At 37.9% G+C, this 14316-nt stretch overlaps 4 protein-coding genes across 4 annotated transcripts; 1 reads left to right on the top strand and 3 right to left on the bottom strand.

Annotated features, from left to right (window-relative positions):
- Window positions 1-51: 51 nt before the first annotated feature.
- On the bottom strand, window positions 52-2195 carry MC4 (metacaspase 4). The gene is given in 4 exon segments (XM_089049389.1): window positions 52-371; window positions 373-625; window positions 628-1104; window positions 1720-2195. Coding segments are annotated over 4 exon segments (1236 nt in total). The 5' UTR covers window positions 2066-2195; the 3' UTR covers window positions 52-211.
- A 731-nt stretch (window positions 2196-2926) lies between these two features.
- LOC103325573 (peroxidase 7-like) lies at window positions 2927-4371 on the bottom strand. Its single transcript, XM_008227761.2, has 2 exons — window positions 4093-4371; window positions 2927-3856 (listed from the first exon to the last, which is right to left on the bottom strand). The coding sequence occupies exons 1-2, from the start codon at window positions 4351-4353 to the stop codon at window positions 3107-3109; spliced, it is 1011 nt and encodes a 336-aa protein (XP_008225983.1). The 5' UTR covers window positions 4354-4371; the 3' UTR covers window positions 2927-3106.
- Window positions 4372-5205: 834 nt separating this feature from the next.
- On the bottom strand, window positions 5206-6157 carry LOC103325572 (18.1 kDa class I heat shock protein-like). Its single transcript, XM_008227759.2, has one exon. The coding sequence runs from the start codon at window positions 5936-5938 to the stop codon at window positions 5456-5458; it is 483 nt and encodes a 160-aa protein (XP_008225981.2). The 5' UTR covers window positions 5939-6157; the 3' UTR covers window positions 5206-5455.
- A 3704-nt stretch (window positions 6158-9861) lies between these two features.
- Window positions 9862-12919, top strand: LOC103325571 (uncharacterized). The gene is made up of 5 exons (XM_089048573.1): window positions 9862-10892; window positions 11007-11064; window positions 11233-11316; window positions 11406-11541; window positions 12000-12919. Exons 1-5 carry the CDS (start codon window positions 10184-10186, stop codon window positions 12285-12287), a joined length of 1275 nt encoding a protein of 424 aa, XP_088904699.1. The 5' UTR covers window positions 9862-10183; the 3' UTR covers window positions 12288-12919.
- Window positions 12920-14316: the final 1397 nt, after the last annotated feature.

Below are 14316 nucleotides of genomic sequence, written 5' to 3'. Positions count from 1 at the left end.
TTTATGTTCAAAGACATTCAGATAATCGATGAAATGAGAAAATCCTTCGTCTGGGAAAAAAAAAATCCTTTATGTGAAGAACATAAAAATAATAAGAAATCCTTCATGAAAATAAAATCAGCAGAATCACAGCACAAAGTACCTCACTCATCAGCACAAAGTACCTACTCACAATTATTTATCACCATATATGTAATATAAAATCTTTAGATCAGCACACAAAAGGAGCATCGACATGGTGGTCATGGCAATAGAGGCCAGGTCGCTGTGTGTAACCCTGCCTCTTCAGAGTCTCCCTTGCCTTGAGAACAAGCTGGTGGTTTGTAACTTCAGCATCTCTTTCAGAGAGTATGATCTGAATGGCATTGCTGAGCCCCATAAGCTTCTGTCGGATTTCCGGAAGGACTGGCATCTGCAGAAGTTTGGTCCGTCTGGCAACCACTGATGAGAATCCCGCCATCAGGAATAGCGCGGTGGTTTGCTCCGGCGTAAACCTCTTGCTTGCTACCCACTTGTGTCTCTAAAGCAGGCTTTGCATACTCATCGTTATCTTGAAGCTTTTGTTCAAGAAACCCTTGAGCCAAGCTTCCAATCTTCCCCAATAACCCACCGCTGCTGCCCTCATGGTTTTGAGTTTGTTCATGATGACCTTCATGAACTTTTTCACCTTAGGACTGGCATCTTCTCCGAAAACATCGAAGAGTGTTGGCCTCAGCTTCCCAACATCAATGTCATCCTTTCCTGTTTTCTGCTTGAGTATCTCTATGAGAGTTGAGAGTGGCAGAGACCTGCTTTTGACATAGCCCCTGTGCCCATATCCAGTTTCAATTTCTCTGTCATCAGACTCTTCTTCATGGTGCCGATCGGGGCGCAATGCAGACGGGATGCGGATTCCACGAGACTCAAGTGCATCTTCTGCCCTGTCCTTGAGGAAGTTCTTGAATCCACCAAAACCAGAGCTAGACTTGCGCTCTTCCCCTTTGGTGCTCTCCCCTATCTGCTCTTTAGCTTCATCAATGAGGCCGCCACTGTGGCAAGAATCTGATACCATTGTCAGCCGGCAACCTGCTGGCAGCTGGTCTACAAACTCCCTGAAGTCATCATCTGTTGCAAATACATTCCACAACGGTTGTGAACTTGTCATATCAACCGAAGAACAAACAGAACAATCACATTATGTTCAAAGTAGCATTAGAACCTTTATAAATAAACTCTTCTCGTATTTCGATGTTGATATTGCTTTTGAGATTTAGATTACAGTGTTTTGAGCTGAAGGTTTATTTTGAGTTTGTATTAGAAAGATAATTAGATAGAAATGACCTAATTTTGGACCTAAACACAATATCAAACCTGAAAACATAAGCACATCAGTCAAGCTCAGAATCAGCACTTTGAATCATTCAAATGCAGACCAACAACCCAAGTAGTTAAAATTAATATCCAGATTTCCAAACAGAAATTCAGTTAATCCAAAATCTTTGGACCAACAAAACTCGATGTCTATTTTCCTGAAATGCTGTAACTCTATCCATGATCCATCAATTTTGTTCATCAGATACAGAAAACAAACACATCAAAACAATCATCAGAGACAACCCACATAATCATCAATCATCAAAACAATTATCAGACTGAATTTTCCAACAAAACCCAAAACTTGAAAACCAAAACAGGCCACAAAAAGAGAAAGAACAAGAGAGAGAGCAATCAGAAACAGACCAGTGATGAGGTTCATGTCAGTGGGGACGATGCACTCATCATAGCCAGTGTCATCGTCATCGCCAGTCTCAGCAGGAAGGCGGGTGCCATGGCCGCTGTAGTGGACAAAGAGGACATCTCCGGAATCGGCAGATCGGATGAGGTTGGTGATGGCCCGGCGGATGTTTCTCCCGGTGGGCTGAGTGTAGGAGGAATCCGAGTCGATCAAAACTTGGATGTCATCTTCACGGAAGCCATATCTGTCCACAAGGCAGCTGTGCATCCTCTTCACGTCGTTAATGCAGCCCTTCAGCTCTGCCTTGGTTCCCTGGTAGTTGCATCCTATCAGCACTGCCTTCTTCGCCATCTCTCTCAATTCTGATCACTCTCTCACTCTGTTTTTTTGTTGTCTCTGGTCTCTGTTTTTCTTTCTTGATCCCTGTTTTTTTATCCTTTCTGGGTTTTGAGAAAAAGAAAAAAATATTGGACTGATTACTTTTGCTTTATCTTGTAATAAATAATACGTTGATTGGGTTGGATCGGTGACTGCCTGACTGGGTGTGGGGTCATGATAAATAATAGTTGCCTAAGGATTAGGGTTATTTCCAAGATCCAATTATAGTATCTCAAATTTGTTCCACTGATTTGGAGGCACGTCTTGGCTTTGCTTTCTTTGCTGGATAATATCTATTGCCAGAATAGCACACTCCCTTTTCATATTGGCACAAATGAAAAATGAAAGAAGTTGAAAAAATTTAAACCCTTTTCTCACTTTTCCCACATTATACAAATCTCTTTGCCGAAAAGAAATTTACTTTTCTGTCAAAGATGAATGTTTTCATGAGAATGTGAGTCCAAGATGGAGGGAAACAAAATGGAAAAAGTATCAGGCAGGAATTGACTCCACTAGCTGTCACAAAAGGGTAAAGTTTCCAACTTTTACAAGACTATTATAACTATGGTCAGTTGCATATTTGATCCAACGGGCTCAGTGTTGTTGATGTACAATTTTTCTGATTCCCTTTTTGTTTCAACTTTGTCATTTTTCTGTATGCTTATAAGCTCAAAGTCCGTCGCCTGGAACACGTGCGAAAAATACCTGGGTGCGACCGTTGTTTCATCTCGTGGTGTTATTATTTTACGTGGCAGTATGATAGTCACACCAATGTGCAATTGTAGATATAACATTCATGATCATTACTTTTATATCTTTTTCAATATGGCAGTACAATATATGGGTAGAGACTTTATCATAATACAAGAAAATTCCCTAAGCAGGATCGAACCTACATACTGTTTAAGGAGTATTTTGTGATCAGACACATAAATCCAAGCTTGAACTTATTAAAATGTAATTAGCTTTTCAAACTGGTAAAAGGGAAAACAGAAAAACATGTTATGGGCTTGATCAAGCATTGAAAAAATTGCAGTTCACTCGGATTTCACCTTCATTTGGTCTTGTGAGAACTTGGACATTTCCAAGCTTCACCATGGACACTGCAAACTGGCTCTCAAAAAGGGAGGGCTGAGATGCCAATGCAGCAACAAATGGACCAGTTCTTACATCTGACTTGAGCAACTGATCTGTTGATAGCAACCCCAACTTCTTGTGAAGATTTGAGTAGAACTGCGTGTCAAATGTCTTCGGAGTTATGGCATCAAGATAAATCAAGTCCAAGTCTTTTTGGCATTTCTTCTTCAAGAAGTTGTTCAAATACATGGAATTAAGTGAAGGATCAGGCTTTCTGGTTCCATTGAAGTTTGAGAGCCTATACTTGAAGGAAGAGCAAGAACTTCTACCAATGGTGTGCGCTCCTGAAAGGGTGACCAAATCAAGCATGTTCAAGCCACGTGCTTGGAAAAATTCAATCAGTGCAGTTACATTTTCATGGCCCTGAGGAACAGAGTCAGCTTCCCTGGAAATTGAAATCCGTCCATCTTTACGCCCGAACGGAACTTGCCAAAATGGACCCCCAGCTATAATGGTGGCATCTCTAGCTGCAGAAGTGAGAATGTCAGCACAGGAGACGGTTTTAGGACACTGCCTCTCAAGCTCTGCCTTGATGTCATCTATTACTTGAAAACCTCTGAGTGTCCTGCTGGCAAATGCTCTCCTCTCGCTCCCTTGATGGTTAAGCAAAATTGATGCATCACAGCCCTGCAATGTAGAGTTATTTTCATCACATCTAATACATGTAAAGATTTCTTTCTTTATATGCTCTAAGCCTTTGTTCTATTAACTGCTAAATTTTCGTCGCACAGTTTAGAACATGGTAAAGGACATTAAAAAAATACTAATTAGTAATGCGTTCGGATTAGGATATGTTAAGCGTTGGCTCTTTTCCAATGTAAAAGAAGAAAAAATGATAAAGTTTAATGCGAATGCGAGCTTACTCTCACAGCGCAGTCGTGGAAGTGCAAGCGAATGATGCTAGCAGCCAAAGTGAAATCCTTCTGGATCCAGTCTCCCGTTTTTTGCTGAATGATGCCCTCAGCTTGGGGACATGTTTTAAGATAGTGGTCGAAAGACAGAAGATCCGCCGCACGCACAACTGTGGCCTGGGGCTTTTTTACATTTTTAGCTGCTAACTGAGGTACTGCAGATACAAACAACAGAACAAGAACAACAGACAATACAGAAATGCACAACTTCATGTTTAATTTCAGCTAGGTCTTGGTAGTTGGTGTTATGGTGTATGCTTAATTTTTATCTTCAGCTAGACTTGTTTTTATATATAGCTCTAGAAGTTGAGTTGACATGTTGTGGGGTTTCAAATACGTGAGAAGCAGTATTGAGCCTTATCGAACAGAGGGTAACATGCGAACATGTAGCTTTGGAAATCAAGTCTCATTTTAGATTGATACTGTATTTTATTCGTGGTGTAATTTGAGTCAACCCCACTAGGGGAAGGTCCTAGCTAGTGGACAACTTACATCCGGACCAATTTAATCAACATATATTAGCTGTTCAAGATTTGAACATTGTTTACATTTACTTGAACTTGACAGAGTACAGATCATATAATATTTAAAGTTTCTCATCCACTAAATAATCATTAGGTTAAGTATACTATCCTTTAATTGCTCAAACGTGTTGAAGTAATCAAGCATTTTAAATCCGTCCAAAACACATTCCCTTTGCTTTGTTTGGACAAGCTCATTGGGATCTCCTGTGGAACATTCTAGCAAATTATTCCTTATTTCCACAGGATAATATTAAAAAAAAAAATAATACATAAAACTCACACACGCTACACAAATATTAAGAATAATATTTAAAAAATAACAATATATAAAACTCACACACACTACACAAATGTTAAAAATATTAGAATAATCGGTCTTAAATTCATTTATTTGTTGAAATGCTGATAATTTTTTTTTTGAAGCACTAAGAGTTATTATATAAAAAGGCAAAAGCTAGCCACATATTATTTCTATATCTTGGCTAGACTTACTTAAGTTGACATCAAAAAAGATAATTAAACTTAAACTAGTCAAGAGACGGAAATGAGAATTGGACTTAAAATCACAATGTTGCAAATTACACTCCATTTACATTACTTTGAACTTGAACTTAAAAACTAATAGACCTTTACAAGTGTCATTCCTACATACAATACGAACAGCACAAATTCACACCAAAAATCAATCACAAAGCAAGATTACATACCCCAAACAAAATCACAAGAAAGATTTGAATTCATGAACATTGATTGAAAAAGGGTCTCATAGTGTAATTATGTAATTATACTCTCTAAGCTTTGCAGCACACAAAGCGTCCGAGCCCTTTGGAGCCATGTTTTTCATCATCTCCAGAGATCTCAACCTTCTTGTGATGCTTGTGTTTTTTCTTCAACTCATCCTCCTTAGGCACTGTAATTACTAAAACCCCATCACGCATGGAAGCCTTAATCTCATCAACCTTGGCATTTTCAGGCAGCCGAAAGTTTCTAGAGAAGCTGTCACTTGTCCTTTCCCTGCAGTGCCACGTTTCATTCTTGGGGTCCTCTGCTTCAGGCTCTGCCTTTCTCTCCGCACTCACATGAAGCACTCTATTTTCATGCACCTCAAGCTTCACATCCTCTTTTGTAAGGCCCGGAAGATCAATTTCAAAGATGTGGGCATGTGAGGTCTCCTTCCAGTCCATGTAGGTGTTGTTGTAGCCTATGTCTGAGTTAAAAACTCTGAGAGGAGACAAGAAGTTGGGTTGGTCCAAGAGAGACTGCAAGAGAGACATTCTTAATTCTGGTATGTGTGTGTTGGAAGAGGGATTTTAATTCTGGGTTTTGTTTTAGTTGTGTTGTAATTACAAGTGATGGTTTAGTGAGTGTTTTGACATGATCGTATGAGTATTTATATTTGGAAGGAAGAGGCGAAAGTGATTTTCTTGAAGTTTCTGGATTTGGAATTGTACAGTGTTTTTGCTTCTCCTAGATGATGATTATTGATTTCGATGGGCTTTGTTGGGTCCATTTCCCCATGCGCGTTTTGAGATAAAGGGTGGAAAGTCAAATGTTGGAGAACTCTCTAGGAGAACCTGGAAATTGTATTCGAAGTACTCTTCAAGTCTAACTTATATCTTTCAAGTTGCAATACTCCATCCACCACAATGACCTACGTACACAAAAAGGATATCATAAGAGATGCACAAACCCTTGGGTTAGTGGCGAGTTAATGCGTTACGATTAGGATAAGTTCAGGTTTGATATTGGACTTAATTTTTAAAGTTTGACCCCCTCAGTTGGGAATTTTTCATTCTTTACAAATACTCTGGTCATTAACTTCTTCTCCCCCCCCCCCTTTTTTTTTTTTTTTTGGTAACCTTTACAGATCATTCTTGCATCTTCTAGACCATCTTGACAAGGCTTTTCTAACATTAATAGTGACGTGACTTGGAAGAAAGCAATCATCTCAGCTTCCACACCAGACCCAATTAAGGTCAGTCAGCCCATTTACATCTTGAAAAAGACTAGAGATTCAAATCACACTGTGGTAAAAGACTATTAGTGTAGTAGTGGTTTAGAATATATGCTTCCCTCAAATAAGGTCTTAAGTTTGAGTCTTAGCATTTATGTTGTGTGTTTGAGTTTAGTATATTATCACGTCGTCCTAAAAATAAATAAATCACACTGTGTGAAGGTTGGGTTTTGCCTGCAGAATTTCCAACCTACCACTTTCCAATGAGCCCAATTTGCTTTGTTCTATTTACTTCCCATCCTACATCATGGCTCCAGGCCCATGAAAAAAAAAAAAAACCAAACCAAACCTAAATCATGGTCAGAAACACAACACATGGTGTTTTTATATGGCAATTGAGTTGATGGTTAATCTTAATAATATGTTTTTTTTAAAGTCAAATAAACTTTTGGAATGAGACATATGTGTCTTTTGTATTATTACTTCATCATCTATATGCAATAATGTTGATTGAAAATAAAAACAAAAATGCATTCAATATAATGTTTTACGTACGAAGTACAGAATGATAGAATTGTACTTCAATTTTTTTTTCTTGGATCATGAATTGTTGATGATCATGATGCACCAAAAAAAACACAAGGTAATATCTATGCTTTTTGTTCCCATGGGCTTATGTCCACAAGTTCCCTGCCGTAGCCTTCAATGCAAAACCAAATATTCCCTCCCATTTGGTCCGTACAATAATACATATAGAATTATATATATTATCTTCTGCAGGGTTTGTCTGTGAATGAGTTTTTTTTCCTGGAATTTCAACAAAAGTAATCTCTGCCAGTGACAATGCCAATGCCGTGAATGATTTCTGTAGAAGTGACTTTGTCAGAAAGTGCTTCATATTCTCCATCTCTGCAAATGCTTATATGCCTAATGTGATGTCCTTGAAGCTTCATACTGGTGACGGTGGATACAATAAAAAGCAAAGACTTTGGCATTCTTAAGCTTAATATATTATGCACACATGAGCTTCATAATTGCACTATCAGAATTCCCTCTTATTTTTCAACTAAATTCTCAATTCTATTTTTGCTTCAAATCATTTGTCTGTTTTATTAGAGAGGCTGGCTTCAGGAGTTGCCAAGTTTGACGTAAAGAAATTAGTAATTAATCAAGATTAAACCCATCTGGCCAAATAGACTTTTACTTAAGGGCTTAGGCGAGTTTTGGATTGGAGAGAGAAACCCCCGTCTCCCTGTTAACACAAGTGAAAAAATTATTGGTTGATGAAAACTTGAATTTAGAAAGATATGAATAATAGAAACGTACAATCCAAACTGAATGATTCAAAAGGGAAGGCTCTACGAAATGACTTAAAAATAAAGAAAGATACAAAGATGAAGTAGAAGTGGAAGAACACAAGCGCGGCTTTGTATAATGGAAATTGTCAGTTGCATGATTTTGCTCTGTTTTTGTCTAAAGATTGAAAACTCATTATTGCTCAGATGTCGGTTCTATGTCACATGGGATGTCTCATTGATGTAATATTTTAGCTGGTTTTGGTAGGCAATATATGTATATGCAGTTAGAACATAACAATATTCCTTTTTGAAGAGATTAATTAGGAAAATGTAGTTTAAGTTTCATCAAATCAATCATCATCAATTACCAGGAAAATTCATGTGGTGGATAGACATTAGACAAGAGAATGGTCCACATCAAACCAAATTCCAAATACAAAATTAGAATTTATACTCAGAGGAACAAGAAAAGTTAGATGCTTTGATATCTGTTATATTAAGGATAGGGGCTTATAGCATCCCCATGTTGGTAGGTGTTCTTTTTCCCATGTGACATGCTTTTTTTTTGGGGTACCCAATTAAACTTAACCACTAGCTAAATGTGATTAAGAAGTTTAATCTGATTGATTTGATAGATTAATGTAAAAAACCCAAATGCATGCACTTGCGGCTGCTTTAGATGGTAATATAGGCCAAGAACAGGAAGCTCTAAGATAAAAAGTGCTTCTGCAGGTTGAAGTTCTCACTTGGAAGCAAGGTTTCGTATGCTCTAAGACCCTGTGAGTCTGTGACTTTGTGAAAAGTCATGAGAGGCTAGCAAAAGGGTCCACTTACAATCAATGGGGCTCTGTAAGTCTTAAGGTAGTTCGAGTATGAATATCATTTTCTGGTGATTTCAGAAAACACTACATGTACTATATGACACATGTCATCCCCTCAATGCATGCGAGGTGCCAAAGAGTCCAAGAGGACAAGTTTATCAGCACTCTGTTTGAAAATTGACAACTCCAACTGCTTCCAATGACAGAAGCACCATATCTTAGAGACCATTATATGATACTGGCTTCAATAACTGCTTGAGCTGTCATCACATCCAGGAAATATTCATGGTGGGAAAAGATTTCAATGGTAAAATTAATTGGTCGGTTAAATTAAATGGTACATTTTGTGTGCAGATATAAGCTTGCATTTACACTTGTGTGTAAAACCATGATTATTCCTTCCTTCCTGTACAATATTTTGCTAGTTCAGTTTTCTTTTGCAGATGTTCAAAAGCCCATATTCCAGGATGTAATTCTCCTTTCGGCATTTTATATATAAAAGAAACAGAAACAAAATGGAAAGAGGAAAAGAAAATGGATCAAGAGCTTTTTTTTTTTTTTTGGTCATACAAAATGGATCAAGAGCTTTACTGCACAGTTGGAAAGAAATGCAGCCCAGTTTGTCTGGAAAGTAAATGAGAGAAGCCTATTGATGACATAAAGATATATCAATTAATTATAGAGGGGTTACATTTGTAAGTTCAGAAAGGTCTTGTATGGACTTGTAATATCTTTCAATTGATTAGCTCAACAACTAAATCCTAACCAAACTTCAACCTCAAAAACTTTATAGTTTGTGCTTACTCAAAAGGGCCATTAGGTTTTGATTATAAAACATTACCAAAAAAAGAATTTGAGAGAGAGAGAGAGAGAGAGAGAGAGATTCCCTCCAGCTAAAAAGAGGGTATCAATAATTGGTCTTTTACTTGCCTTGTTGCCTTCCTTATCCACCACTCCAGCTTTAAGTTCTGGCATATCAGAACGATATATCCAAATATCTTCTGTAAAGTGCGAAGAGGGGGGAAGTCCCAAGTGAAAAACATGGTGGCTTTCAGCACACTATCCCATAATCCCACCCAACAAATCCCCATTTTAATCTCCTTTTGATTCTCTCACTATTCAATATAACTACATGAACAATTATAATACTAACAATAATTAGTATAGGAAACAATCCCAAATGGCCAAGCAAGTATGGCAGGCCCCAACCTCCCCATGTTACAAATCCCCCTTTACCTGTCCCCACTCTCTCTCCTTTTTATAAAATCCCCAAGCCCTGCCTTCCCCTCTCCTTCACTCCCATACCACCTCCTTCATTGATCTCTTCTCCTGTACACATCTTTGAGCCATCAAGTCTTTTTCCTCCTTCTGTTCATTGCTAGAAAACCCATCACATTTAGACTTACATATTTAACACACAAGAACATACACAGAACCTAAGAAATTATGTGCAGCTCTAAGGCCAAGGTGACCATAGGGGTTGAAGTCACACCTATGGTTGCTAGAATCAATGGCAGACCTGTCCTTCAGCCTACCTGCAATCGGGTTCCTAGCCTCGACAGGCGGAATTCGATTAAGAAAATATCAACACCACCTCCCCCTCCACCATTGCCAACTTCTTCTGCTAGTAGTACTAGTCCTAGAATTTCCAGCAAGGCTTCATCATTGTTAACACCTCCAATTTCTCCAAAGTCAAAGTCTCCAAGGCCACCAGCAATAAAGAGAGGAAATGACCCTAATGGGTTGAACTCAAGTTCTGAGAAAGTTGTGACCCCAGGAGGTACCACTAGAGCTAAGATTTTGGAAAGGAAGAAGTCCAAGAGCTTTAAGCGTGCTAGTGTTGGTGTTGATGGTGCTTCTGCTGATCTTCATCATCATGGAGATTTTAGTGCTGGTGGATTTTCTTCTTCTTCAAATATCGAGGCATCGTTGAGTTATTCGTCTTCTTTGATCACTGAGGCGCCAGGAAGCATTGCTGCTGTGAGGAGGGAGCAGATGGCCCTTCAACATGCACAAAGGAAGATGAGGATTGCCCATTATGGAAGATCAAAGTCTGCCAACTTTGAAAGGGTTGTTCCTGTTGATGCTTCTGGTAATATAGAAGCCAAGGGAGCTGAAGAAGAGAAAAGGTGCAGCTTTATCACAGCTAATTCAGGTATGGTCTATATATTCTTAAGAGAAACTTCATGTTGAAAATATAAACTTATGCTCCTTAAAAATATTCGACTCATTCACTGATTGTTTCATTTTCTTTGTATGCTATTCTCAGATCCCATCTATGTTGCTTACCATGATGAAGAATGGGGAGTTCCAGTTCATGATGACAAGTAAGAACCCTCTCTACTCCACACAAAAAAGTTATTATATATATAACGAGTGTATATAACATTACTCTCACAATAAGTAATTACCTTATAAAGATAAATGTCAGAAGAATGTTGTATGCATTGGTCATATATTTTTACTCATTTTGTTTCAATTTGTTCATACTGCAGGATGTTGTTTGAACTGCTTGTTCTCAGTGGAGCTCAAGTTGGCTCAGATTGGACTTCCATTTTAAAGAAACGCCAAGATTTTAGGTGAGTCCTTGTTTTTCATATTGCTTCTCTTTAAAAAAAAAAAAAGGAATAATATTTCTGAAAAGTGCATGTATATTTTCTCTCTGCAGGAATGCATTTTCAGATTTTGATGCAGAAATTGTGGCCAATTTCACTGACAAGCAGATGGTGTCAATTGGTTCAGAATATGGCATTGATATAAGCAGGGTCCGAGGAGTTGTGGACAACTCTAACCGAATTCTTGAGGTAAAAACTTAGGCAATCCTCAAAAATTTTGTCATCTATCAATCTTTTCCATCTATTCTGTCCCCTTCTTTTAAGGACCATCTTTGCTGATCAAATGATCATGTCTTCTTTTTTAATGGACTTGTTACTCAAAAGAAACATTTAAGTAAACAAAACCCATAAAAAATAAAGGAATATTAAAGCAGTTATTGACTTTGACCATCATTAGCAGCTTAATCTTTAATTCTTTTTTGGGTTTCAATCTTTAATCTATTATTCTTTTCTTCTTATTTGGTGAAAAGCTTGTCCACTAGTGGCTTCCAACTGTCCTGCATGATGTCTGCAATATATGAATTATATTACTGCAAGAATTATATACCTAATAATAGCCCTTGATTTTAATACACTTGGCTGTTCATCAGAATTATGTACGTTATATTTAAACTAATGTGCCCCATCTTTTGTGCTATTAATTGCAGATTAAGAAGGAATTTGGATCATTTGACAAGTACATCTGGGGCTTTGTCAATCAGAAACCCATCTCACCTCAGTACAAATTAGGCTACAAAATCCCAGTTAAGACATCGAAATCAGAGTCCATCAGCAAGGACATGGTTAGGAGGGGATTTAGGTTTGTGGGTCCAACAGTTGTTCATTCTTTCATGCAAGCCTCAGGCCTCACAAACGACCATTTGATCACTTGCCACAGGCACCTCCAGTGTACCTTATTGGCAGCTCGCCGTCCCACATTGGAAGAAGTTCTATAGGATCATTGACATCAAAGAGGAGAACATTAATGACCCAAAAGTGTTTAGGGCTCAATATGCTAGAGAAGTGAGTGCATAGTTTGCTAACTATATAAAAAAGCAAAAAAAAAAAAAAAGTTACTTTTGATGGTTGTGACTTGTGTGTATAATATAAATGGAGAAAATGGTTGTGATTAGTTGTGAGATTTAATTTAGGGACTGAGAATGCTTCAACGATTAAAATTCGTGTGAACGGCTGATGATAGCATTCTTAGTTAACAAGAGTTTGAAATAGATAGATGAGTGGTGTTGCAGAGGGAGCTCTCAAGGAGACAGGCATCATGTGCATATGCATTAAGGAGGCAGGGCATGTGTGGATGTGTCAGTGTTGCTTTTTATTCCATGTGACCCATCAAACTTCGCATTATTTTGAATTCCTTTAACAGGCTGTGTGGGATATTGGAAGATGGAGTGTAGGACCAGACCACATATTAATTTCTCTTTCTCAATTGCTTTGTTAATTGAGTTGTTAGTTAATCTTCTGTACCTGTATTTTTCTAACCCTTTTTGGCTTTGGGGGAATATTATACCCCATTGTTGTGTATCTTGAATTTGATGTGAGAGGTTTTGAGTGTTGTTTGATTCAATTTCCATGTGCTTGCTTCTGTTCTGATTGCTGACTTTTATATATAAAATACCTTTTCAAATGTTAATCAAATAAGATAGGTATCTTCTCCATGTGTCCAACTTTCTTTTTTCCCTCTATGCCTTTCCCTCTCACATACTCACACCTATCAATTTCCAAAAAGGAATGCTTGGCATTTTCATCAAGGGCATTTTGCGCATTGGTTGGCTTCATGAAGAAGGGGGGCTTTTCAAGTGCAATAATTAAGAGGATGAGAGAGGGCCTCGCATGATTATTAATGACAAAAGAATTCTACAATGATGGGGCACTAAATCTGTGTACCACAATGAAATTTCTCTAGAGCCATAGATTTTGTGCTTGGGTTAGGAAGTTGTTTAAAATGTGCTAAAAATGATCAAGTAAATCAACCGAGATCTTTCCCTAATGAAACTTATGAAAGATAGAGGGATGGGAAGTGGAGGAAAGAGGACAAGCAAATCAGTGAAGCAGAGAACCATGGAACTTGTAAGCAATGGTCATGCCTCCTAGCATGTGGAGGAGTCAATGCAAAATTTGTAACTTTGAACTTTGAACAACATTAGTTGCTTGCTTCATAAGCACGGATTGTGCAACTTACCTAACCCAGCCCAACCAAAGGAAAATAGGCAACAAATAATTAATTAAGACCAGAGTGTTAAGATATGAAGATTGAAAACGAATAAGTAAATTTACGTTTTGGCCACAAAAAAAATTTCATTTTGGAAAAATAAAAAAATTTATGAAAAAGACAGAAAAACCCTCAACTGTAAAGAATTCCTTAGGAAATCCAAAAATAATAAGGGCATTTTTGTCCATTTTGGCTTCTTTTATGGCCTTTTCCAAAATGTCCCAAAGGAATATAGAGCAAAGAGAGAAAAGAAATAAAGCTGAGAGAGCAGAGAGAATTTCAGAGATAGAGAAGGGACTTGTTGTATTTCTCATTTAAGCTCAACTTAGCACAATTACAAACCTTATATCAGTTGAGTTAAAGCCTTGTTCACGTGTTTCTAACCTCTCTAACTTCTTTAACCTTCTCTTATTAGTACTAACAGTTTTCCTAAACTGCCTAACATGTCTAACAATATCTCAACAGATTTGTTATTTAATCTTCTGACATGTGGCAGCACTAGGACCATTGATATCTTTACATCCCCCCTCAGTCGCATGCTTGGAGGAGCCAAGCATAAGATTGGAACAATTTTGCTGGAACAGAGGAGTAGAAAAACCCTTAGTGAGAATGTCAGCAAACTGGTCTGCAGAAGATACATGTTGAACAAGCAAATCATTGTGGATAACTCGCTCTCTGACAAAGTGGTAATCTATTTCCAGATGCTTCATTCTTGAATGCAAAACTGGATTAGAAGACAGAGAAATAACATATATATT

This window comes from Prunus mume, linkage group LG3 (assembly GCF_029339155.1).
Source record: "Prunus mume cultivar Tortuosa linkage group LG3, ASM2933915v1, whole genome shotgun sequence".
NCBI classification, from domain to species: domain Eukaryota; kingdom Viridiplantae; phylum Streptophyta; class Magnoliopsida; order Rosales; family Rosaceae; genus Prunus; species Prunus mume.
Note: the sequence above shows the minus strand (reverse complement) of the source record. Positions and strands in the feature narration are given on the sequence as shown.

What these genes read in the sequence shown, in the direction of transcription:
- LOC103325573 (XM_008227761.2), bottom strand. Translation starts at nt 4,353, where the DNA reads ATGAAGTTGTGCATTTCTGTATTGTCTGTTGTTCTTGTTCTGTTGTTT. An exon ending in TCCACGACTGCGCTGTGAGA is followed by an intron (nt 3,857 to 4,092) that starts GTAAGCTCGCAT and finishes TCTACATTGCAG; the next exon opens with GGCTGTGATGCATCAATTTT.
- LOC103325572 (XM_008227759.2), bottom strand. Translation starts at nt 5,938, where the DNA reads ATGTCTCTCTTGCAGTCTCTCTTGGACCAACCCAACTTCTTGTCTCCT.
- LOC103325571 (XM_089048573.1), top strand. Translation starts at nt 10,184, where the DNA reads ATGTGCAGCTCTAAGGCCAAGGTGACCATAGGGGTTGAAGTCACACCT. An exon ending in AAGAAACGCCAAGATTTTAG is followed by an intron (nt 11,317 to 11,405) that starts GTGAGTCCTTGT and finishes TTCTCTCTGCAG; the next exon opens with GAATGCATTTTCAGATTTTG. An exon ending in ACTCTAACCGAATTCTTGAG is followed by an intron (nt 11,542 to 11,999) that starts GTAAAAACTTAG and finishes TATTAATTGCAG; the next exon opens with ATTAAGAAGGAATTTGGATC.